Source organism: Chanodichthys erythropterus, chromosome 24 (genome assembly GCF_024489055.1).
Source record: "Chanodichthys erythropterus isolate Z2021 chromosome 24, ASM2448905v1, whole genome shotgun sequence".
NCBI lineage: Eukaryota > Metazoa > Chordata > Actinopteri > Cypriniformes > Xenocyprididae > Chanodichthys > Chanodichthys erythropterus.
The window spans coordinates 2,271,412-2,297,267 of NC_090244.1; the positions used below are offsets into that span (position 1 = coordinate 2,271,412).

A 25,856-nucleotide genomic window follows, 5' to 3' on the forward strand; every position below is an offset into this window, starting at 1 on the left:
GGCTGGGTTAAAATATCCCATCTGCTGGGTTAGAACAACCCATCCGCTGGGCTGGGTTAAAACATCCCAATCGCTGGGCTGGGTTAAAACATCCCAATCGCTGGGTTAGAACAACCCATCCGCTGGGCTGGGTTAAAACATCCCAATCGCAGGGCTGGGTTAAAATATCCCATCTGTTGGGCTGGGTTAGAACAACCCATTCGCTGGGTTTGTTCATTTTCAACCCAACTTGGGTTGTTTTTAGCTCAGTATTTTTTAGAGAGTACATTCTTAAAACATTTTTGTAGTGGAAACATCCTGAAAAGAATTATCCATTGAGAATGTTAATTGAAAACGATTAATTTGCATCATCACAAATGTTCACAGAACACTACATGTGCTTCTTGTCAATCTTTGTTAAAATATATGTAGGTAATATTGCCGTTTATCACTATACATTATTATATTATTATGTGTTATGTTATATATGCATTGATGCATATAAATGAAAATTAGTTCATTTATTTAAAAAAAAAAAAAAAAAAAACATGTCTTGATTTTACAGTATTTTACTTGCTTTATTTTAAAACTGCAGCTATGACTTTTTGGTTGAAATGAATGGGGAGGAGGAAATCATAAGTCATAAGTTATAAGAGATATATTCAATATCACCAAGGCTGAAAAATACAGAGATATTATTTTTCATCTGCCAGCCCTATTATTAATTATTAGTTTGTACTGGAATACATTTTTAGAGTAACCTTCCCATCTCTGGGTGAAATATGCAAGAAACTCAGAGACTCCCCGTATAGAATTAGGTGCCCTGGTAAAAATGAGTAATTCAATTATTTCACAAGCTTATAATTTGACCATAATTTGCTAGGGTTGATTCAGATCATTAGTAAATCAAACTTTCCATGTAACTTGGCTCAGCTGACTGCAGAAATGAAAGGCCGCTGGTTTTTACGTACTGGTCAAATGAAGACCTAAACGCATGCCAGCGACATTCCCACAATCCTCTTGTTCGACTCGCTACGGTCGGTCATGCCATGCATTGATAGATCGAACTAAGTGCTGTTGGTTCTCAGCAGTGGAAACTTGGTCTTAGCGTTCGGAGGGACATGGAGCCGCTTATGACCACATCCCTTTTAACGCGAGGCCACTGAACCGAGACTGTCTTTCCTCAACGTCAGGGGACGTGAAGCAGGCGGCCCGAGCTCATTTCAGCAGATGGAGAGACGAGTCTCAGCCGTCGCTCGCTCATGACCGCTGCGGTCGAGAGCAGCCGCGACTGAGAGGCTTTACAAAGACAATGGGACAGTGAGGGAATCATTTATCATGGTTTAACGTTCCTCTTCTGTGTGTAGACTGAGGTTTAGCCCTCCGACGGAGGCTGCGACGTCACAATAGCAGCTCTGAAGACTGAAAAACTGCCGGAAAATCAGCAATGCATGAACTGCCTGTCAGGGAAAATGAGACAAGCGACAAAAACATCATAACGACAAAAGAAAAGCACAATAGAAATATTTTACGAGCCTTAAAGAGCTGTTGCAAAAAGATCCTCATTAATCTTAGAAATGTTTAAATCTCACGATTCTGACTTTATATCTTGCAATTGCAAGAAAAAGAGTCAGAATTGTGAGATCAAAAGTCGCAATTAACTTTCTTATTTTATGGTGGAAATGTAGTCTTGGTGAGCATGAAATACTTCTCTCAAGAACATTAACAAATCTAGTAGTAGTAGTCACAATATGCTATTTGTTTTTGCATGCATAAAAAAATGCTTGTGAAAAGCCTGTGAAACATGACACTACACTGTTAAAAGGGTCCAATAATGCCCCTTTCACAAGATGTAATATAGTCTCTGGTGTCTCCAGAATGTGTCTGAAGTTTCAGCTCAAAATCCCCCACAGATCAAAGTGTGAGCAAAAACACGCCGTTTTTGTGTGTGTCCCTTTAAATGCAAATGAGCTGCTGCTCCCGCCCCCTTTTCAGGAGGGCGGAGCTTTAACAGCTCAACAACAACAAAGCTGGAGAATCTCACGCAGCCAAATGACGAAAGTGTTCAGCCTTACATTGTTCAAACCGGAGTCGACACTGATGGAGAGACTCAGGAAGAAGTTACAACTTTTAGACGTTTCTGAATGGTTAGTGGATAAATTGATGTAGTTGCTGTGGAGTTGATTCAACTCATCCACTAGCATGTGCCGTCATGTTCATCTTTTGTGTTGAATTGACCCTCGTTTGTGAAGCAGTCCGGCGTAAAATGACGGCACGACAACAACACTCGACTACAACAACTCTTCCTCTTCTCTAAAGCAGCCCAACATGGCCCCGCCCCCTTTGTTGTGTGTTCTCGGGGGCGTGGTTTATGTAAATTCTAGGGTTAGTGATGTCACCAATCTGGGAAGAAGCTCATTGTAGTCCCTATCAGCCATTGTTGTAGTCCTTAAAAAAGTGATTTCTGTAAAAGAAAATATCTCTCTTTGCATTGAACTTTGAGCGTTGTAACTTTGCAGATGTTGTTTATGTTCAAACAGCAACATTACACACTAACTAAAGTTAAAAAAGTAAATTCAAAACCTTTAAGCAAAAAAATACAAATGCATGCATGCACCAGTGCATATGGAGTTGCAATGCTGCAGAATAAAGCCCATAGAAATGCCCCATCTGTCTTCCATGCCACCCACCCACAGCCGCTGCTGGAGCGTAACACATCGGCCTTGGACTGCGTGCCTGCGCGGGTGTGCGTACATGTGACGTGTGTGTTGGTGGGGTGGTGGTCAGGACTCATGGGGAAGGGAGGCTCTCTGGATCTCGAGACAGGAAGAGTCCGTCTGGGATGAGGCCCAGCTTTGGGACAGGCAGACGACGGGGTCGTATCAAATGCACACACACACACACACACACACAAAGGCGCTCCCCCCACTGCATTTTCCTGGCCGGCATCCCCCGTCCCTCACCGCAACACATGTTTTAAGATATATGTGAGTTCTTTTAATGAAAATGTTGGGGGAGTTTCTCCTGCTGCCATTGTTTCTCATTATGTCAAACAAAAACGTTTGGCAAAAACACATCAAAATGTATATGCTAATGCACAATTTTACATGCAGGTACGTCACTCAAACTGAAACTTGACTGTTACGCGATTGCTCACTGGAAATAATGCGCAACAGAATAAATGCGGTTCGCAGCCCATTTCACTTGTCACTGTGATGTGACGCATTTTGGAAATAAACTTTGGGTATTCAAAAAGATGAAATGTAGGATTGGAATTAACTTCAGTTTTGAGGGAGCTTAGGTTTTGTAACCTTATATTACTAAAAATAACATCTTAAACCAGCCTAAACTGGTTCGCTGGTCTTAGGCGGTCTCCTATTCTGGGCTGTGTTTCCCAAAAGCATTTTGAGCACAAGTTGATTGTCGAGACCATTGCCACCAATTTTCTCTATGATCAGCTTAGCTCACAAGACTTTTCTTGAAACATGGCCCTGGTCTGTTAGCTGGTTTTAGAGGGGTTTGGGGCATTTTGTGACTGAATAAACCAGCGGAAGACAAGCTTGGCCAGACTGGAAGACTAGTTTAAACCCAGTAAACCATCTTAGGCTGATTTAAGTTTTTCCCCAGCAGGTTAAAGGATTAGTTCACTTTCAAATGAAATTTTCCTGATAATTTACTCACCCCCATGTCATCCAAGATGTTCATGTCTTTCTTTCTTCAGTCGAAAAGAAGGTTTTTGAAGAAAACATTCCAGGATTTTTCTCCATATAGTGGACTTCAATGGGGTTCAACGGGTTGAAGGTCCAAATGTCAGTTTCAGTGCAGCTTCAAAGAGCTCTACATGATCCCAGACGAGGAATAAGAGTCTTATCTAGAGAAACCATCAGTTATTTTCTAAATAAAATAAAAATGATATACTTGGACTGCTCTGTGATGCGCCACAGATTACGTCATCATGTTGGAAAGGTCACGCGTGACTTAGGATGATATATCGAGCAAAATGTGCAAAGACTAAATCAAACGGCCTTTACCAAAAAAAGGTAAAACAATGATGTCGAATGATTTTGAAGTTGGAGGAGAAAATGAGATGGAGTTTTTCGTTCTACCGCGGTACTTCCACCTATGTCACGCGTGACCTTTCCAACATTCCAACTTTTCCTTGACCTATATATATATATATCTATATATATCTATCTCTCTCTCTCTCTATTTTATATATATATAATTTAGAAAATGAGCGATGATTTCTCTATATTAGACTCTTATTCCTCGTCTGGGATCATGTAGAGCTCTTTGAAGCTGCACTGAAACTGACATTTGGACCTTCAACCCTTTGAACCCCAGTGAAGTCCACTATATGGAGAAAATCCTGGAATGTTTTCATCAAAAACCTTCATTTCTTTTCGACTGAAGAAAGAAAGACATGAACATCTTGGATGACATGGGGGTGATTATCAGGAAATTTTAATTCTGAAGTGAACTAATCCTTTAATGACTAACATTTTGCTCTGCAACATCTCTAATGAAAGAAAAATGTCAATCAAGATCTCAATTGTTTTGTCTGGGAATTGATTGGATTGTTAGATGGAGTGATTGCATGTGTTTTGGCCAACAATTACAAAGACAATCTTTTTTACTTTAGAATATGAACCATGCAAAATAAGACCAAGATTGTGCATTAAATAAGTAGCATTTTGATTTAAAGCAATGAGACATACTTGAGTTTCTGACTGATACTGAGGTCAACTGTCACATTGAACAGATCCCAAGCAAGTGGAAATGGGCAGTATCTGTAACTTAAGAGTCAAACATTTGTTTGCACACAAAATATCCTCTACTATTATTAAAACCTCCAATTGGACGTCTGCTGATTAGAGCCATTGATCTCTCAGTTCCCAGAGATCTACTATTACAGCTGACATTTGTGAGGAAGAAAAAACCCCACCAAATTTGACGCGCGCTGATGTTTTACTGAAGTCCAACAGGTGGCAGAAACACACAACACTACGGCGGCCTTTCTTTTGGACTTTTATTTCTGTCCTCTCACAAACATTAGGGGCAATCCCTTCAAATGCGACTTCATTTGGGTTTTCAGGAGGCTAGTAATAAGGACGCCACCTTGACCAAAACCCAAAGCGCTCGAGTGAAACGTGTGACTCTCCATAACTTACAGCGCTGGCCCAAACCGCCTATAACCAGAACTGCGCTCACAACCAAAGCCAGAGAACACACGAGACCCGTTGCGTACGGAAGTGTGGGCTATTGGGATTCATCCCACTCTCATGAAAATTCAGAGTTCACAAGAAAAGGCCGTCTGAGAGAAGATCGGCTCCGAAAACCCCGAGCACTCGCTTTACATGACGCTTAATGACGTATGCGAGGTCGACGGGGATAACCGACCGGACGAAAATACAGCATGACGTCAGACTGTAAAAGCTGATGGATGGTTTTAACAGTAACTTTATTTATGACGAGCACATAATTATTTGGCTTTTTACAGCGGCGAGTGACATTTGAAACAAATGTCCTCTTCAGAAGAACAGAAAAACTCATTGTTTATTGAAGAAAATAATGCTGGCTGCTAGATTCACACATAAGCAATAACATGTTCAAAGATCAAAGAAAATGAGCTGAAACTAACAAACAACATCTTCAGCTCAGATTTAAGGAGATCCATGGCATCATTTTCTGGGAGGAATTTCTTAGCAGTGGCATAAAATCGCTTTGGTTTGTGTTCAGGTCAAAGTTATGAACAAATGTTCTTCCAGTAACATTAATCGAATGTACGTTCTAAGTTATATGATCTTTATGTTATCAAAATGTTAGCACAAATCAATTATTTATACACCGAAAAACATGTTTTTGGGCATGTGTCTTCAAATGCAAATGAGCTGCTGCTCCCCGCCCCCTATACTGAAGAGGGCGAAGCCTACAGCTGAGCTTGCGCATCTGATACTTTACCAAAAACTAAAACATCATCATGACAGTTTATTATCTGCATGCGTTTTAAAGCCATATCAGTCTAAACTTCTGATATGGTTTTCTGAGCACACAGACGGCGTGTGAGTACTAAACTAAGTTCTCTTTCACGTCTTATTGCGCGTAAACTGTCAAATACATAGTTGGTTATGTCAAAAACACACAAACACAGTCGGTTATGTCACAAAACACACACAAACACAGTCGGTTATGTCAAAAACACACAAACACAGTCGGTTATGTCAAAAAACACACACAAACACAGTCGGTTATGTCACAAAACACACACAAACACAGTCGGTTATGTCAAAAACACACACAAACACAGTCGGTTATGTCAAAAAACACACACAAACACAGTCGGTTATGTCACAAAAAACACACAAACACAGTCGGTTATATCAAAAACACATAAACACAGTCGGTTATGTCAAAAGCACACAAACACAGTCGGTTATGTCACAAAACACACACAAACACAGTCGGTTATGTCACAAAACACACACAAACACAGTCGGTTATGTCACAAAACACACACAAACACAGTCGGTTATGTCACAAAAAACACACAAACACAGTCGGTTATATCAAAAACACATAAACACAGTCGGTTATGTCAAAAACACACAAACACAGTCGGTTATGTCAAAAGCACACAAACACAGTCGGTTATGTCACAAAACACACACAAACACAGTCGGTTATGTCAAAAAACACACACAAACACAGTCGGTTATGTCACAAAACACACACAAACACAGTCTGTTATGTCACAAAAAACACACAAACACAGTCGGTTATATCAAAAACACATAAACACAGTCGGTTATGTCAAAAACACACAAACACAGTCGGTTATGTCAAAAACACACAAACACAGTCGGTTATGTCCAAAAACACACACAAACACAGTCGGTTATGTCACAAAACACACACAAACACAGTCGGTTATGTCACAAAACACACACAAACACAGTCGGTTATGTCAAAAACACACACAAACACAGTCGGTTATGTCACAAAACACACACAAACACAGTCGGTTATGTCACAAAAACACACACAAACACAGTCGGTTTTGTCACAAAAACACACAAACACAGTCGGTTATGTCACAAAACACACACAAACACAGTCGGTTATGTCAAAAACACACACAAACACAGTCGGTTATGTCACAAAACACACACAAACACAGTCGGTTATGTCACAAAACACACACAAACACAGTCGGTTATGTCAAAAAAAACACACAAACACAGTCGGTTATGTCACAAAAAACACACAAACACAGTCGTTTATGTCAAAAAGTACACAAACACAGTCGTTTATGTCAAAAAGTACACAAACACAGACGGTTATGTCAAACACACACAAACACAGTCGGTTATGTCAAAAGCACACAAACACAGTCGGTTATGTCACAAAAAACACACAAACACAGTCGTTTATGTCAAAAAGTACACAAACACAGACGGTTATGTCAAACACACACAAACACAGTCGTTTATGTCAAAAACGCACACAAACACAGTCGGTTATGTCAAAAACACACACAAACACAGTCGGTTATGTCACAAAACACACACAAACACAGTCGGTTATGTCAAAAACACACACAAACACAGTCGGTTATATCAAAAACACACAAACACAGTCGGTTATGTCAAACACACACACAAACACAGTCGGTTATATCAAAAACACACACAAACACAGTCGGTTATGTCAAAAACACACACAAACACAGTCGGTTATGTCACAAAACACACACAAACACAGTCGGTTATGTCAAAAACACACACAAACACAGTCGGTTATGTCAAAAACACACACAAACACAGTCGGTTATGTCACAAAACACACACAAACACAGTCGGTTATGTCACAAAACACACACAAACACAGTCGGTTATGTCACAAAAAACACACAAACACAGTCGGTTATGTCACAAAAAACACACAAACACAGTCGTTTATGTCAAAAAGTACACAAACACAGACGGTTATGTCAAACACACACAAACACAGTCGGTTATGTCAAAAGCACACAAACACAGTCGGTTATGTCACAAAAAACACACAAACACAGTCGTTTATGTCAAAAAGTACACAAACACAGACGGTTATGTCAAACACACACAAACACAGTCGTTTATGTCAAAAACTCACACAAACACAGTCGGTTATGTCAAAAACACACACAAACACAGTCGGTTATGTCACAAAACACACACAAACACAGTCGGTTATGTCAAAAACACACACAAACACAGTCGGTTATATCAAAAACACACAAACACAGTCGGTTATGTCAAACACACACACAAACACAGTCGGTTATATCAAAAACACACAAACACAGTCGGTTATGTCAAACACACACACAAACACAGTTGGTTATGTCAAAAACACACAAACACAGTCAGTTATGTCAAAAACGCACACAAACACAGCCGGTTATGTCAAAAACGCACACAAACACAGTCGGTTATGTCACAAAACGCACACAAACACAGTCGGTTATGTCACAAAACGCACACAAACACAGTCGGTTATGTCAAAAACACACACAAACACAGTCGGTTATGTCAAAAACACACAAACACAGTCGGTTATGTCAAAAACACACACAAACACAGTCGGTTATGTCAAAAGCACACACAAACACAGTCGGTTATGTCAACAACACACAAACACAGTCGGTTATGTCAAATGCACACACAAACACAGTCGGTTATGTCAAAAACACACATAAACACAGTCGGTTATATCAAAAACACACAAACACAGTCGGTTATGTCAAAAACACACATAAACACAGTCGGTTATGTCAAAAACACACATAAAAACAGTCGGTTATGTCAAAAACACACATAAACACAGTCGGTTATGTAAAAAACACACATAAACACAGTCGGTTATGTCAAAAACACACACAAACACAGTCGGTTATGTCAAAAGCACACACAAACACAGTCGGTTATGTCAAAAACACACAAACACAGTCGGTTATGTCAAAAGCACACACAAACACAGTCGGTTATGTCAAAAACACACATAAACACAGTCGGTTATATCAAAAACACACAAACACAGTCGGTTATGTCAAAAACACACATAAACACAGTCGGTTATGTCAAAAACACACATAAAAACAGTCGGTTATGTCAAAAACACACATAAACACAGTCGGTTATGTAAAAAACACACATAAACACAGTCGGTTATGTCAAAAACACACATAAACACAGTCGGTTATGTCAAAAACACACACAAACACAGTCGGTTATGTCAAAAACACACATAAAAACAGTCGGTTATGTCAAAAACACACACAAACACAGTCGGTTATGTCAAAAACACACAAACACAGTCGGTTATGTCAAAAACACACATAAAAACAGTCGGTTATGTCTGTGAACGTAAACAGCAGGGAAAAAAATCGCATGTGTATATTAGATCTGTGTATTAAAGCGACAGCAGCGTAATATACAGTACCTGCTGCTGTTAATATGAACCAAACAACAAAAGAAAAACAGAAAATCACTCACTGCTCCTGATTGAATAACTTTAGTAGCTTTAATAAGAATACATTTCTTATTTGAATGCTGCTGTTAAATGTTTGGGCGGGGAGCTAAGCTAATAGGGCGGAGTACGTTAGCAGTTGTGGGCGGGGCCTAAACATTTGTGGCATCATAAATGCTACAATCTGCAAACGGCTTGTTTTGAGACACTGCTTATGATTTATGGGGATTAAAATAAACAAGTGGGTGAATTTTTACCATTATAGGGTGGTTGTGTACACACTGCCAACACACATTTATGTTCAAACACCATGAAAAGTCAATTTTGCATAATAGGTCCCCTTTAAAACATTCAGAAATAACTTAATGGGAACTTTAGCAAAACAAACATACTTTTGTTAGCTGGGTTGATGGTGCACTTTGGCGAAATGGCCAAACCGATGTCGTCAATCGATGTGGAAAATGTTCTCAATGACACAGAGGATCTCCAGGCGAAGTTAATGGCTTTCTGAGAGCTCAAGTTTGTTGAGTGAACACAGAGAAATCGACAACACCTCCACTTTAGCATTACACAAGTGACACTAAATGCGGCCTTTGGAAAATTTAGAGTACTGTAGGGAATTTTTAAAGCGTGAATAATGTCAGTCTCAACAATGGTTATTCTCATAATTTGTCATAGATTAATGACATCACGATGCGTTAACCCCGAGGTTTAGGTGTTCTCAATCTGAAAGCAAAACAAGACTGCTGTTTTGTCTGCGTTTGCAAGTACACAACCCCAAACAATGATGTTTGCCGTGTCCTGTGAGATATTACGTCCAACTTGTTAACGAATCTGGGCCCCGAGACAAACAGTGCGGTCATGCATTTTATAAATATTTGGCGGATTGATTTCACTGGATGTAGTACTCACTGTGTAGTGTCAGGTGTGAGTGTGTTTTGAATTAGCTTTGCACCTACCCAGAACATGTAAGCGTCGAACAAAACAGCTTCATGTTATCCAAACATTTCATGGTCAGTTGAACAGCTTACTGGAAGGGAAAATGAGTGAGACAGAAATAAGTCTTGTTCAGACCAATGAGGTCATTAATACCTGGATAAAACTATCTATCTGAAAACAAATGTTTCTTTTTGTATTTTAAACTTCATCTCTCAGTCACCTTTTTATTTTATTTTATAAATGTAAATTTACATGCATTTGGGAATTTTATCCAAAGCAACAAAGGTTTATATTTTATATATCAGTTCATGCATTCTCTGGGACTCGAACCCACGACTTTGGTGTTGCTAGCACACGCTCTACTGTTTGATCTAAAGGAATCCTGTTACGCAAAAGAAAATCTCCTGGGATCTCATGTCAAGTACAGAAATTGAATAATCAAATGTAAAATAACACTGCATAGTCTTCACTGTATAAATTAAATATAATAAATCTATGTTAAATGCAATTTTTCTCTTTGTCTTTTGTTGTTTTATTAACATTCATGAACATTCATGACACAGAAAGCAGCCGGAATATTAGGCTGCTGTCACTTTAAGACCGAATGCACCGATCCAATATTCTGATACGCATCTGGTTTCTTTATCAAATATTTACCTTCACTGCTTAAGCCATAAGTACGGAAGAGGATTAGGGCCAAGCAATAATAAAAAAAATAAAACCATCTCGAGATTAAAGTTTTTAAATTTCCAGAAAAAAATCTTTAAATTTTGTGAAAAATGTCGAGATAAAATGTTGAGAAAAAGTAATTAAATTACGAGAAAAAACTTGTTAAATTACAAGAACAAATGCGTTAAATTATAAGAAAAATGTTGTTAAATTTCGAGAAAAAATTCGAGATAAAATGTTGAGAATGAAGTCATTAAATTACGAGAAAAAAGTTGTTAAATTACGAGAACAAATTCGTTAAATTATGAGAAAAATATCGTTAAATTTCGGGAAAAAAGTCAAGATAAAATGTTGAGAATAAACTCATTAAATTATGAGAAAAAAATCGTTAAATTACGAGAACAAATTCATTAAATTACAAATTTTTTCTAATAATTTTACGTCTTTTTTCTCGTAATTTAATGTTTTTATTCTCATAATTTAATGATCTTATTCTCATAATTTAATGAGTTTATTCTCATAATTTAATGAGTTTATTCTCAACATTTTATCTCGACTTTTTTTTTTTAAATTTAACAAGTTTTTTTCTCGTAATTTAATGAGTTTATTCTCAACATTTTATTTAGACTTTTTTCTCAAAATGTAACGATTTTTTTCTCAAAATTTAACAACTTTAATCTCGAGATGGTTATATTTTTTATTATTGCTTGGCCCTAATCCTCTTCCGTACATAAGCAACTGTTTACGAGAATACTCGAAGAGACATAATTTTGCGTGTATGTGTCCGTTCAAGATGTGGAAGAGAATGGAATACGGTGTTCACGTGCGCCTGCGCGGCTCTGTGCGCGCTTTCAGAATTGAGCTCTCTTTCACTCTTTCTTGTGCTCAAATGGTTTAAAATCACATGGATGTTAAAAATGACATTGTATGATTGTTAAACTTTGCAATTAATCCGAGAATCACGTGTGTTTTGCATGACCCCTATACTTGACATCGCACATCCTGAGAAATTGAGTCCCTGCCAACTTTTTATCAAAAGTTATCATAAATGCATAACCCATTTCACTATTGTATGATGTTTATTACATTAAGTGCACAAACAACATGCTTGAAATATAAAAAATACCTATGTAACCAGACACAACCATGCCTAAAAATGTATTTTTATAAGGATAAGGATTGTTGCAACATGCTATGTTCTTTAAAAGTAATTTAATATTAATTTTACACAATGATAGCAATGTGGTATAGTATATATTCTTACTATTATAATGTTTTAATAAATTAATTGTCACGTGATTTTGCAGGAATTATAATCAGGCGCTAAAAAAAAAAAAAAACTACCCATTTAAAGTCAATGGGATCACGGAGGGTCCTAAAGGAGACCTGATTCCTAGGGGGACTCGATTTCTCACCACACTGGAGCAACTTTTCTCTATTTACGGATATTACGAGACACACACAGGTGATGCATGTACGCAATTCCCCAATGAAAACCATCATGTCAGTCAAACACTTATAATAGGCTTACCATAGTGAATCATGGTAAGACAAAAACGTGTTTTCGAAAAGTAATGATGATGTAATGACTAAGTTAAGTTAAAAAGTGTACCTTTAACTAAATTACCTAAATATCAGATATGAAAAACAAACTTGAAATGAAATACACTTATTTGTATCCAATGCAATCAAGGCCTTAGTTTTAAAATATATGTAAAAAACATTTCACCTCTGGTTTTGCCACTCTCTTTTGTGTCCAACTCAGCGGTGGAAAATCAAAACACTTCGAATATCACCAAATGTTCCTTACCCCATTCACCCATCTTCTCTTGCTGTCTGTTTTTGTTGCTTCTCGATGTTGTAAGTCACAGGAGGCCTTTCAACAGCTATGAATAATCACCTCAAAACAATGCATTTCCGTGTAACGGCCGATAATTATAAATGCACGCACTTCTCTTTTAAAAAGCTTCTTTTGTTGGGTTGTCCATCAATGTGTTTTTGTTTTTGGTGCCAGTTAGTTTAGTTAATGCTTAACGGCATCAAAGAGGCTCGGGGAGGCCTGCGGTATTTCAACACTTCCCGTGGCTTTGGTGCAAACGCATTCCTGCATCCCACCACACGAAGAAACAAAAGCATCCGTCGAGGGTGTGACCTCGGTGACCTCTGCGCTACGGCACGCAGGCGTGTTCATTCACAGCATGAAATAAGTGACGTTGGAGCGATGGAATCGAGCGCATCAATCAACGGCATCTACGTCGCTATATTAGCACTTTATGAGAATTATGTTGGAGGATTTGATTAAAACCGAATTGCTCACTTGCGCAACCTGGGAGAGTCGCAGTAAAGGCAACAGAGTTTTTCCATGTTTCAAAAGTGTAAGTCATGCACAGTCGAGAACAATGTGACAATGATTAGACACAGCGATGGACCACCCAGAGCCCATCGTGAGCTGCGTGATTCACTTCAGCTTCTTCTTCTTGTAAAACAGATTTGCATGGAGTCTGTAGCTTGTAACACTAAATAAGTACTGAAATATGAGATTATTCCTTCATTCCAGTGTAAATACACAGGTCTTTTCTTTAAGTCAACATGAAATGCTGTTCCTAACTCAGTTCATTTCTGTAATCTGATATATTTCAGAGTTAAAAAAAGGATGAGAAGTGGCTGTGGAGTCAGGTGGACGGAGGGATTGTAAAGATGGATTCATGATGTCAAAAAGGAAAGTCAACACAGAGATGGAGCAAGTTATTATGCCATAATGAATTGTGCACAATAAAACTAGGAACATGAATTTAAATGTTGATATCTTTGGTACACTCTGTGGTTTTTAAAGTGCTTTATGAATACATTTTACTTGGCCACTTCTCATAGCTTTTTAAAGTCAGGATAATATATCTGTGGGTAAAAATAAAACAAATCAGTCAATCAATAAAAAAGGTAATAAAATAAATAAATAAAACATTAAAATAAACACAAAATAAACAAATAAAACAAAATAAATAAATAAATAAATAAATAAAACATTAAAATAAACAAACAAACAATTAAAAAATAAAACATAACAAATAAAACAGACATACATAAATAAAACAAAACAAACCTAAATAAAAAATTAAAAATAATAAATAAATAAAACTTTAAAAATAAATAAAGCATACCTAAATACAACATTAAACAAAATAAAGAAATAAAATGTAAAATACAAAAATAAACCAATAAAACATAACATAAAATTAAACTAATAAAAAATAAACTAAACATAAGTAAATAAATAAACAAATGCATAAATAAATAAATGAAACAAAAATAAACCAATAAAACAAAATAAGTAAAACATAAATAAATAAATAAATAAATAAATAAATAAATGCATAAAACATAAACTAAATAACTAAATAAAACATTAAAAATATTTAATTAATTCATTAAAAATAAATTAAATACATGCATGCAACATGCATAAAGTAATAATGTTGGAAAGTATTTACTGCAAAAAAAGCGTGTTTTTGTGTTTTTAAGTCCAAATATCTAAAAATATCTTAAATCAAGAAGCATTTTCTAGGCAAGTATTGTTATAATTGTTGTCTTGTTTTCAGAAAAAATAAGTCAAAATTAATAGAGTTTTTGCTTAAAACAAGCAAAATAATCTGCCAATGCCAATTTCAAAAATCAAGAAATCAAGATTATTTTGCTTACCCCATTGGCAGATTATTTTGCTTGTTTTCAGCAAAAACTAATTTTTCTGAAAACAAGACAATAATTAGAAAATGAAAATGCTTCTTGTTTTAAGAATTTTTAGATATTTGGACTAGAAACAAGACAAAAACACTTAAAAAAAAAAGCTTTTTTTTTGCAGCATTATTACTTTATGTATGTTGGTATGCATGCATGTACTTAAGCATGCATTTATTTATTTTTAATTAATTAATTAATTAAATATTTTTAAGTAAGAAAAGCATTTAATCATAAGCATAAGCAACAGCAATGGTGATGCCTTCGCAACTAAACAGAAGGACTACTGTCTCCATCTGTCTGTGGAACACCACTATAATTAGTGTGATTCATAAATCTTGTTTTAAGGATATTAAGATATTTGTATTGGACAACAAGACTAAAATACTGATGAAGATAATGATTTTTTTTTGCACTGAGACAATCTATTATTCTTTATCAACTCAACGTTCTGTAGATTCTCTCCAGACTGAATACTGATTAAGTAAAACCATCTGTCATCTCAATTAGAAGTCCAGCTTGTACTTGTTTTTTCCTGTGGATGAGTCTTTCAAGACGACACAGAGGTTTCTGGTGTTTCTCGAATTCCGGGACAGTGATTGGTCATGCGGCCGGCCGGCTCTGTCAGACCGAACCTCTGTGTGAAATGAGAGAAATGATCTTCGGGTTTCTTTCCATCATCAGTTTGGGTGCAGATTTTATTGTCTCAGAGACAAGGAGAGTTACTGTCACCACGGCAGACTGTTCATGTTATGTCTACCAAAGGCGGGGAGTTTATAGCCAGAAAATAATACTCATTTTTTCAGCATTTCTACAATAATTGATTCATATTCAAGCTTGACTTCTCTTCACTTCATACAAATCAATATTGCAATGTTGCTTAATTTTAGATCGACTTTCAGCCAGCCCGATGTCAACCAATGCTCTTAAAAATACATAGTTTTTCAGACTTCAGAACAGCAACTATTAATGTAATATTGTATATTTGATTAAATTCCCAGTGGGAATGAGTGTAGTGTTTCTCAGGGCAGGGAAGGTCGAGGTGTAAACACTGCCCGGGGTAATTGCAGGCTAACATCTCATCTTTTCATAAACTCAGCACAAAAATGTTGATGTATTTAACATGGCTGCCCCAAAATTACAATTCCTGAACCTGAGAAAATGTCACTGCTTTTGGAGCACCACAGAGGCTTTGGCCGAGGGCCTCCACTGACCTTGGACCAGTCGGGACCACACACATCACCTTTCGGCAGGCCCGGCCTGGCGCGAGTCCTCTGGCCTCAGAGCGGCGAGGAGATCCGCCATGGTGAGAGGTGAAAGCGCACTGGTCACTTCCACACTGCTTTTCCAACGCTGGCCATGACTAATTTAAGCAAACACACACACACACACACACACACACACACACACACACACACACACACACACACACACACACACACACACACACACACACACACACAACGTCAGGATGACTACAGAATCTCATGCGTCGACTCAAAAAGTTGAAATAATATGAATAAAGTCCATGATTGAGGGACTTCATTGAGTTGAGGAATCTACAGGTGTGTCATTATGTAAGCAGACAAATAAACGGATTGCCTAAAGGGCTGGATCTTCAATATAATGTAAAAATTTGGGCTTCAAACGGAATCCCATCTTAAGAGTGAGTGGATTCATTCAAATAGACTCAATAATTCAAATTAGATTCAGTCATTTGCCAAGACGATGCATTTGAGGCTGTTTTGACCAACATGACTGTGTGTGGGATCATTTATTGGAGTGTCTGGTTGAAGCCCATTGTGGATTCTGATGCTTTTGGTTGGCGGGAGAAGTGGTTCAGGCAACTCAAGGATGTTGAATGGAGTCTGAGATTACTCTGAAGCCACGGTGGCCTCCAACCCCACAGGAAGAGCGGTAATAAATCCAAAAACACGGTGCTTGGCATGCTTTGGGTTATAGATATGACTAAAAAAAGGTCTGAAGGTTGGTTTAAAAGGACTTCAAAATGGCTTTTTGTGGATTGAGTGGAATAAATATCTTTTTTTCTCTCACCTATTCAGTATGAAGTCCAAGATTGCCATTGTGTTGGCCTGCATAACTGATTTTTGTGGATCGACCGTAATAAATCAATTATTTTCTCTCACATATTCAGTATAAAGTTCAAGATTTCCATCGTATTGGCCTACAAAACTGACTTTTTGTGGATTGACCGGAATAAATCGATTGTTTTCTCTCACATATTCAATATAAAGTCCAAGATCTCCATCATATAGGGCTGCAAAACAGACTTTTTGTGAATCAAGTGGAATAAATGTATTGTTTTTTCTCAAATACTCAGTATAGAGTCCAAGATCGCCATCATATTGGCCTGCAAAATGGACAAAACTGACTTTTTGTTGATCAAATGGAATAAATCAATTATTTTCTCTCACATATTCAGTATAAAGTCGAAAACTGCCATCATATTGGCCTGCAAAACAGACAAAACTGACTTTTTGTGGATTGACTGGAATAAAACAATTATTTTCTCTCACATATTCAGTATAAAGTCAAAGATCACCATCATATTGGCCCGAATTTGTGAATCGACTGGAATAAATTGATTATACTAAATATGTGAGAGAAAATAATTGACTTATTCCAGTTGATCATCAAGTATTCAGTTTTAACTGTTTTTTTGGCCAATATGATGGTGATCTTTGACTTTATACTGAATATGTGAGAGAAAACAAAACACAGATCACCAACATATTGGCCCGAAAAACAGTTAAAACAGAATACTTGACGATCAACTGGAATAAGTCAATTATTTTCTCTCACATATTCAGTATAAAGTCCAAGATTACCGTTACGTTGGCCTGCAAAACAGACAAAACTGCCTTTTTGTGGACTGAGTGGGATAAATCAATTGTTTTCTCTCACATATAAGTATAAAATCCAAGATTGCCATCATATTGGCCTACAAAACTGACTTTTTGTGGACCGACTGGAAAAAATCAATTGTTTTCTCTTACATATTCAGTATAAAGTCCAAGATTACCATTATGTTGGCCTGTAAAACAGACAGAATTGACTACTTGTTGATTGACTTGAATAAATTGATTGTTTTCTCTAACTTATCTAGTATAAAGTCCAAGATCGTCATCGTATTGACCTGCAAAACAGAATTTGTGGATTGAATGGATTGTTTTCTCTCACCTATTAAGTCCAAGATCACCATCACCATTTTGTGCACATTTAATTATGGTTGTCTATTATGGTAAAACGAGCCACAACAGAGGACTGGAAGTGTGTATGTGTGTTTAAGCAATTGACCCTGGCGTCCAGGGTTTCTGTTTACTGAAACATGAGTTTCTCTGGTAGTTCCTGTCGGAATAAATTCGTTCTGGTTCAGGAACCTGTCACCATGAGAGCTAACGCTAATATGCTAATCGCAGTTGTGCTCAAGTTTCTTTTGACCTGGTGAAAAAACGGTCATGTTTACGTTGACATTTGGAGATAACAAAAATATACACGTCCATTAACATATGTTGTCCTACCGTGGTTTCCCTTGAACGGCGGTGCGGAGCGGCTATGGGAAATGTCATTAGGAAGCCGTTATTCGGCACTCTTGCAGGGAAAATTTATGAGGTGTTAAGTACAGCGCTTACACGAGGGGCAGGAGGGCTCCACTTCACGACTCCCTGAATCTCTCAACAAAAGAGGAAAAACAAGAGATGTCTTCAGGAATATGTGGCTTTTTTTCCAGTGTCTCTGCCAGCACCAGTTTAGATCTTCCCGTCCTGTTAATGACACATTTAAATTAGCTGTGGTCGGGTTTTCTTCACATTCATCGAGATTCTTCTTTTCTCCTCGGCCGGCCTCACCTCGGCCTGGTCGGGCTCAGGAGAACCACATGCCAGGGTCACTCCTCTCCTCTCCTCTCCCACCCAGCCAAACCAGACCCATAATTTTGCTTTTGTTTCAGATGCAGCCCCAGTTATAAAGAAGGAAGCAGTCTGGAAAGGTCAACAGAGATGGATACTGAAAAGGAAAGGATTTGGAGAAGAAGGTGAACAATACTTCAATCAGAAAATACAGAGCACATGCACAAATTGGGTATTTGGTATTAAAATGAGCTTATAACTATCAACACTAGTCAGCATTTAGCTTTGGCCACCATCTTGGACATATCTTGTCTGCATTTTGTGCCTATTCTGAGATTGCCAGAGAAAGAAATTCAGTTCTGCCTTAGATAGATAGATAGATAGATAGATAGATAGATAGATAGATAGATAGATAGATAGATAGATAGATAGATAGATAGATAGATAGATAGACAGATAGATAGACAGATAGATAGACAGGTAGATAGACAGATGGATAGACAGATGGATAGACAGATGGATTGATTGATAGATGGATAGACAGACAGACAGACAAATGGATAGACAGACGGATGGATGGTCAAACAGTTAGACAGATAGACAGACATTTAGACAGACAGATAGATAGATAGATAGATAGATAGATAGATAGATAGATAGATAGATAGATAGATAGATAGATAGATAGATAGATAGATAGATAGATAGATAGATAGATAGACAGACAGACAGACGGACAGACAGGTAGATAGACGGATAGACCGATGGACAGACAGACAGACAGACAGATAGATAGATAGATAGATAGATAGATAGATAGATAGACAGAAAGACAGATAGATAGACAGATGGATAGACATAGATAAACAAACAGATGGAAAGACAGACAGACTGATGGATAGACAGATAGATTGATTGATAGATGGATAGACAGACAGACAGACAAATGGATAGACAGACGGATGGATGGTCAGACAGTTAGACAGATAGACAAACATTTAGACAGACAGATAGATAGATGACAGATAGACAGATAGATAGATAGATAGATAGATAGATAGATAGATAGATAGATAGATAGATAGATAGATAGATAGATAGATAGATAGATAGACAGACAGACAGACAGACAGATGGAAAGACAGATAGATAGACATAGATAGACAAACAGATGGAAAGACAGACAGACTGATGGATAGACAGATAGATTGATTAATAGATGGATAGACAGACAGACAGACAAATGGATAGACAGACGGATGGATGGTCAGACAGTTAGACAGATAGACAGACAGACAGACATTTAGACAGACAGATAGATAGATAGATAGATAGATAGATAGATAGATAGATAGATAGATAGATAGATAGATAGATAGATAGATAGATAGATAGATAGATAGATAGATGACAGGTAGATAGACGGATAGACCGATGGATAGACAGATAGACAGACGAATGGATGGACGGACAGACAGACAAACAGATAGATAGATATATAGACAGACAGACAAACAGATGGAAAGACAGGTAGATAGACAGACGGATAGACAGATGGATAGACATAGATAGACAGACAGATGGAAAGACTGACAGACCGATGGATAGACAGATAGATAGACAGACAGACAGATGGATAGCCCGATAGATTGATTGATAGATAGATAAATAGACAGACAGACAGACAGACAGATAGATAGATAGATAGATAGATAGATAGATGTTAGAAAGAATTACAGACAGACAGACAGATATATAAATAGATAGACATATATTTAGACAGACAGATAGACAGATAGATAGATAGATAGATAGATAGATAGATAGATAGATAGATAGATAGATGTTAGAAAGAATTACAGACAGACAGACAGATATATAAATAGATAGACATATATTTAGACAGACAGATAGACAGACAGACAGATAGATAGATAGATAGATAGATAGATAGATAGATAGATAGATAGATAGATAGATAGATAGATGTTAGAAAGAATTACAGACAGACAGACAGATATATAAATAGATAGACATATATTTAGACAGACAGATAGACAGATAGATAGATAGAGACAGACAGACAATTAGAACGATCATCATCAGAACAGTCTTCCAATTGGAATCGAGCCAATGATGTCTAGAAGTTTTCTAATGAGGCTCCTCACTGGGTTTTGGACCAGAGCTTCAGAATGCAAGATCTACTGGAGGAGCTTTTCCTTGACGGGGCCTCCTGGTTCAAACCGCGGACTGTCGAACCCGCTGGAAAAGTCAACCATGAGGATCCTCTGAAGGGACGCTGGGAACGGCGGTGGGTGATTATGGCATACAAAGGGTTCTTCATATTTTCCTGCATGATATGGTTTATGAAGGATGAAAGTGGTCCCTCGTCCTTCTCAACGACTGATGATTACCGTTAAGTATTCATTCAAAAGAAATTCCCTAAACTCACAGGGTTTACAAATGTAATACATCTGAGTAGCAGAAAAAAAGACTTTCCCGAGCCGCTAAACTCTTCCAGAATGAAGCAGGAAGAAAATGAATAAATTCATCTAAACAATTCAAAACATTAACCTAAACAAAAAGTCTAAATGACTCTGCCTTGGCATATTAGACAAAAATCATGTCATTGTTGTAGCATTTGTAAAATTGCTCTTTTAACTGCAGTCTGGCTATGATTTTATGCCCACTATGTAATATGTTATGTTCTGCTTTGTGCACACAGGAATTGTGGGTAATATTTAGCAGCAATATTCTGTGGTGTCTCCACTCCCAGAGGAAAATTTATTCCATACGGCAGTAATATTACAATAGACCATAACATTAAAACAAACTATATTTAAAAAAAAAAGATAAATATTATACCTTTACATGTAAAATATATACATTTTATGATAGATGGATGCACTTTTCTGGACTTCAAAATCAGGAGCGCCATTCACTTGGGCTTGGAAGAGCCAGGATATTTTTTAATGTAACTCTGATTGTGTTCATCTGAAAGAAGATATACATATAGGATGGCTTGAGGGTGAGCAAATCATGGGATAATTTTAATTTTTGGGTGAACTATCCCTTTAAAAGTACAGAGGTATAAAATTAATGTGCGTATTATACTCACTCAACATCGATGAAGGTCTTCATTTGCTCTCCATTTCATCTCATTTCTGTCTAAGAGAAAACTATTTAAATATCAGAGATCTCACTTGTGACTTTACTTTCCAACAGGTAAGTGCACCAAACAAAACAGTTTTTTACCATTCCTGAATGGAGGTGTAAGAGTTGGACGGTTGACACATGAGGGTCTCATTAATCTCGGAAGAGGCTTTACGTTCCTCTCAGTCAAACAATATGCTGATTTTATCTCAGCTTTGACAGAAACGCCACTGACTGTAACCCATCTGCTTATGTTCCCTTCGATTCGCTTTTACAAGTGTGAGTTTAAGGCTGGTGGTATGATGGTAGTGAAATGTGTCAACCAATAGAGATTCGGCTATACGTTGACACTGCGATGCTGTTGATATACTGTATGCAATGGTAAACTTTTTTTTTGTTGCACCCAAAAATGAAAATTCTGTCATCATTTACTAACCCTCAATTTGTTCCAAACCTGTATGAGTTTTTTTCTTCTGCTGAACACAAAGGAAGATATTTGGAAAAATGTTTGTAACCAAACAGTTGTGGGGCACCATTGACTTCCATGGTATATTTTTTCCATTGTATATAAAAACCAGTGAGGTTCATTCTTGTGTTACGCATCACGTTTGAGCTTCAGCAAGAACCAATGAGGTTCATTCTCGTGTTACGCATCACGTTTGAGCTTCAGCAAGAACCAATGAGGTTCATTCTCGTGTTACGCATCACGTTTGAGCTTCAGCAAGAACCAATGAGGTTCATTCTCGTGTTACGCATCACGTTTGAGCTTCAGCGAGAACCAATGAGGTTCATTCTCGTGTTACGCATCACGCTTGAGCTTCGGCAAGAACCAATGAGGTTCATTCTCGTGTTACGCAGCACATTTGAGCTTCAGCAAGAACCAATGAGGTTCATTCTCGTGTTACGCATCACGTTTGAGCTTCGGCAAGAACCAATGAGGTTCATTCTCGTGTTACGCAGCACGTTTGAGCTTCAGCAAGAACCAATGAGGTTCATTCTCGTGTTACGCATCACGTTTGAGCTTCAGCAAGAACCAATGAGGTTCATTCTCGTGTTACGCAGCACGTTTGAGCTTCGGCAAGAACCAATGAGGTTCATTCTCGTGTTACGCATCACGTTTGAGCTTCGGCAAGAACCAATGAGGTTCATTCTCGTGTTACGCAGCACGTTTGAGCTTCAGCAAGAACCAATGAGGTTCATTCTCGTGTTACGCAGCACGTTTGAGCTTCAGCAAGAACCAATGAGGTTCATTCTCGTGTTACGCAGAACGTTTGAGCTTCAGCAAGAACCAATGAGGTTCATTCTCGTGTTACGCAGCACGTTTGAGCTTCAGCAAGAACCAATGAGGTTCATTCTCGTGTTACGCAGCACGTTTGAGCTTCAGCAAGAACCAATGAGGTTCATTCTCGTGTTACGCAGCACGTTTGAGCTTCAGCAAGAACCAATGAGGTTCATTCTCGTGTTACGCATCACGTTTGAGCTTCAGCAAGAACCAATGAGGTTCATTCTCGTGTTACGCAGCACGTTTGAGCTTCAGCAAGAACCAATGAGGTTCATTCTCGTGTTACGCAGCACGCTTGAGCTTCAGCAAGAACCAATGAGGTTCATTCTCGTGTTACGCAGCACATTTGAGCTTCAGCAAGAACCAATGAGGTTCATTCTCGTGTTACGCAGCGCGTTTGAGCTTCAGCAAGAACCAATGAGGTTCATTCTCGTGTTACGCAGCACGTTTGAGCTTCAGCAAGAACCAATGAGGTTCATTCTCGTGTTACGCAGCACGTTTGAGCTTCAGCAAGAACCAATGAGGTTCATTCTCGTGTTACGCATCACGTTTGAGCTTCGGCAAGAACCAATGAGGTTCATTCTCGTGTTACGCAGCACATTTGAGCTTCAGCAAGAACCAATGAGGTTCATTCTCGTGTTACGCAGCACATTTGAGCTTCAGCAAGAACCAATGAGGTTCATTCTCGTGTTACGCAGCACGTTTGAGCTTCAGCAAGAACCAATGAGGTTCATTCTCGTGTTACGCATCACGTTTGAGCTTCAGCAAGAACCAATGAGGTTCATTCTCGTGTTACGCATCACGTTTGAGCTTCAGCAAGAACCAATGAGGTTCATTCTCGTGTTACGCATCACGTTTGAGCTTCAGCAAGAACCAATGAGGTTCATTCTCGTGTTACGCATCACGCTTGAGCTTCAGCAAGAACCAATGAGGTTCATTCTCGTGTTACGCATCACGCTTGAGCTTCAGCAAGAACCAACGAGGTTCATTCTCGTGTTACGCAGCACGTTTGAGCTTCAGCAAGAACCAATGAGGTTCATTCTCGTGTTACGCATCACGATTGAGCTTCAGCAAGAACCAATGAGGTTCATTCTCGTGTTACGCATCACGTTTGAGCTTCAGCAAGAACCAATGAGGTTCATTGAGCTTCAGCAAGAACCAATGAGGTTCATTCTCGTGTTACGCAGCACGTTTGAGCTTCAGCAAGAACCAATGAGGTTCATTCTTGTGTTACGCAGCACGTTTGAGCTTCAGCAAGAACCAATGACGTTCATTCTCGTGTTACGCAGCACGTTTGAGCTTCAGCAAGAACCAATGAGGTTCATTCTCGTGTTACGCAGCACGTTTGAGCTTCAGCAAGAACCAATGAGGTTCATTCTCGTGTTACGCATCACGATTGAGCTTCAGCAAGAACCAATGAGGTTCATTCTCGTGTTACGCATCACGTTTGAGCTTCAGCAAGAACCAATGAGGTTCATTGAGCTTCAGCAAGAACCAATGAGGTTCATTCTCGTGTTACGCAGCACGTTTGAGCTTCAGCAAGAACCAATGAGGTTCATTCTTGTGTTACGCAGCACGTTTGAGCTTCAGCAAGAACCAATGACGTTCATTCTCGTGTTACGCAGCACGTTTGAGCTTCAGCAAGAACCAACGAGGTTCATTCTCGTGTTACGCATCACGTTTGAGCTTCAGCAAGAACCAATGAGGTTCATTGAGCTTCAGCAAGAACCAATGAGGTTCATTCTCGTGTTACGCATCACGATTGAGCTTCAGCAAGAACCAATGAGGTTCATTGAGCTTCAGCAAGAACCAATGAGGTTCATTCTCGTGTTACGCATCACGCTTGAGCTTCTGAAAGAGGTTTGTTCTCTTGCGTCAAGCAGGTTCGGTTGAGTGTTCGGTTCTGTTCACTGATCAATGTTTATATGTGAATAAAGAATAAAGCAATCGAGTTTCTTTGGAAAATCTTTACTAAACCGCTCAATTAATATGGATTATTTTTTACAATCTCTTTATGAACTTTCTGAAGCATCAAAGTGGTAGTCGCGTAGACTGTCAGTGGAGGGAAAGAAATCTCTCAGATTTCATTAAAAAGATCTTCAATTGTGTTCCGAAGATGAAGGAAAGTCTTTTGGGTTTGGAACGACATGAGGGTGGGACATACTTTTCCTTTCTGGGTGAACTATCCCTTCTATCCCTATATAGAACCTCTTCTGCTAATAGTGTAGTTTACAGCAATCCTTGTTTTCAATGTCCACGTTGTTACTTGCAACCATTGGAAGATAATAAAGAATCCCAACACTCAGTGGCATGAGAAGAATATCCAACCCAAACCACTGATCGTAGATTTGTCTGTTTATGTTTTCCCAGTCTCTTGTACTGTTCCCGAAACTCTCTGGCTCTTTACAGGCCTCACCACTCCAAAAAAACCTTGTAACTGGGACTTCTGGAAGCCTGCGGCTATTTATGTTTTGATGGACAACCTGATAGACAATGAGCTGTCCAGTTTTATGAACGTTTCAGCTCTTGAAACTTGAGTTTGTTGAGCGTATTTCCATCGGCTAGTCTCCGCATCTGTCGTGAACGGGTTTTAAGTAGTTACTTTGTGCTTCCAAAACACTGATACATGATCCAACACAGTGAGTGCGTGGTTTTTGCGTTTGTGAAACCATGTTTATTTACTCTGGGAAGGTTAATAGTGCATTATTATATCTGTCACTGAGCCC

The 25,856-nt window shown here is 38.2% G+C and overlaps 1 protein-coding gene across 4 annotated transcripts in view; it reads left to right on the forward strand.

Annotated features, from left to right (window-relative positions):
* fbln1 (fibulin 1) overlaps window positions 1–25,856 on the forward strand; it is a 111,870-nt gene that overhangs the window by 73,003 nt on the left and 13,011 nt on the right. For 2 of the 4 annotated variants that reach the window (XM_067379959.1, XM_067379962.1), the window contains exon 17: window positions 18,797–18,880. In XM_067379959.1, the coding sequence (XP_067236060.1) occupies window positions 18,797–18,880 (84 nt within the window). Of the gene's footprint in view, window positions 1–18,796; window positions 18,970–25,856 lie in introns of those variants that run through there. The other 2 variants (XM_067379957.1, XM_067379958.1) reach the window with 1 other exon arrangement.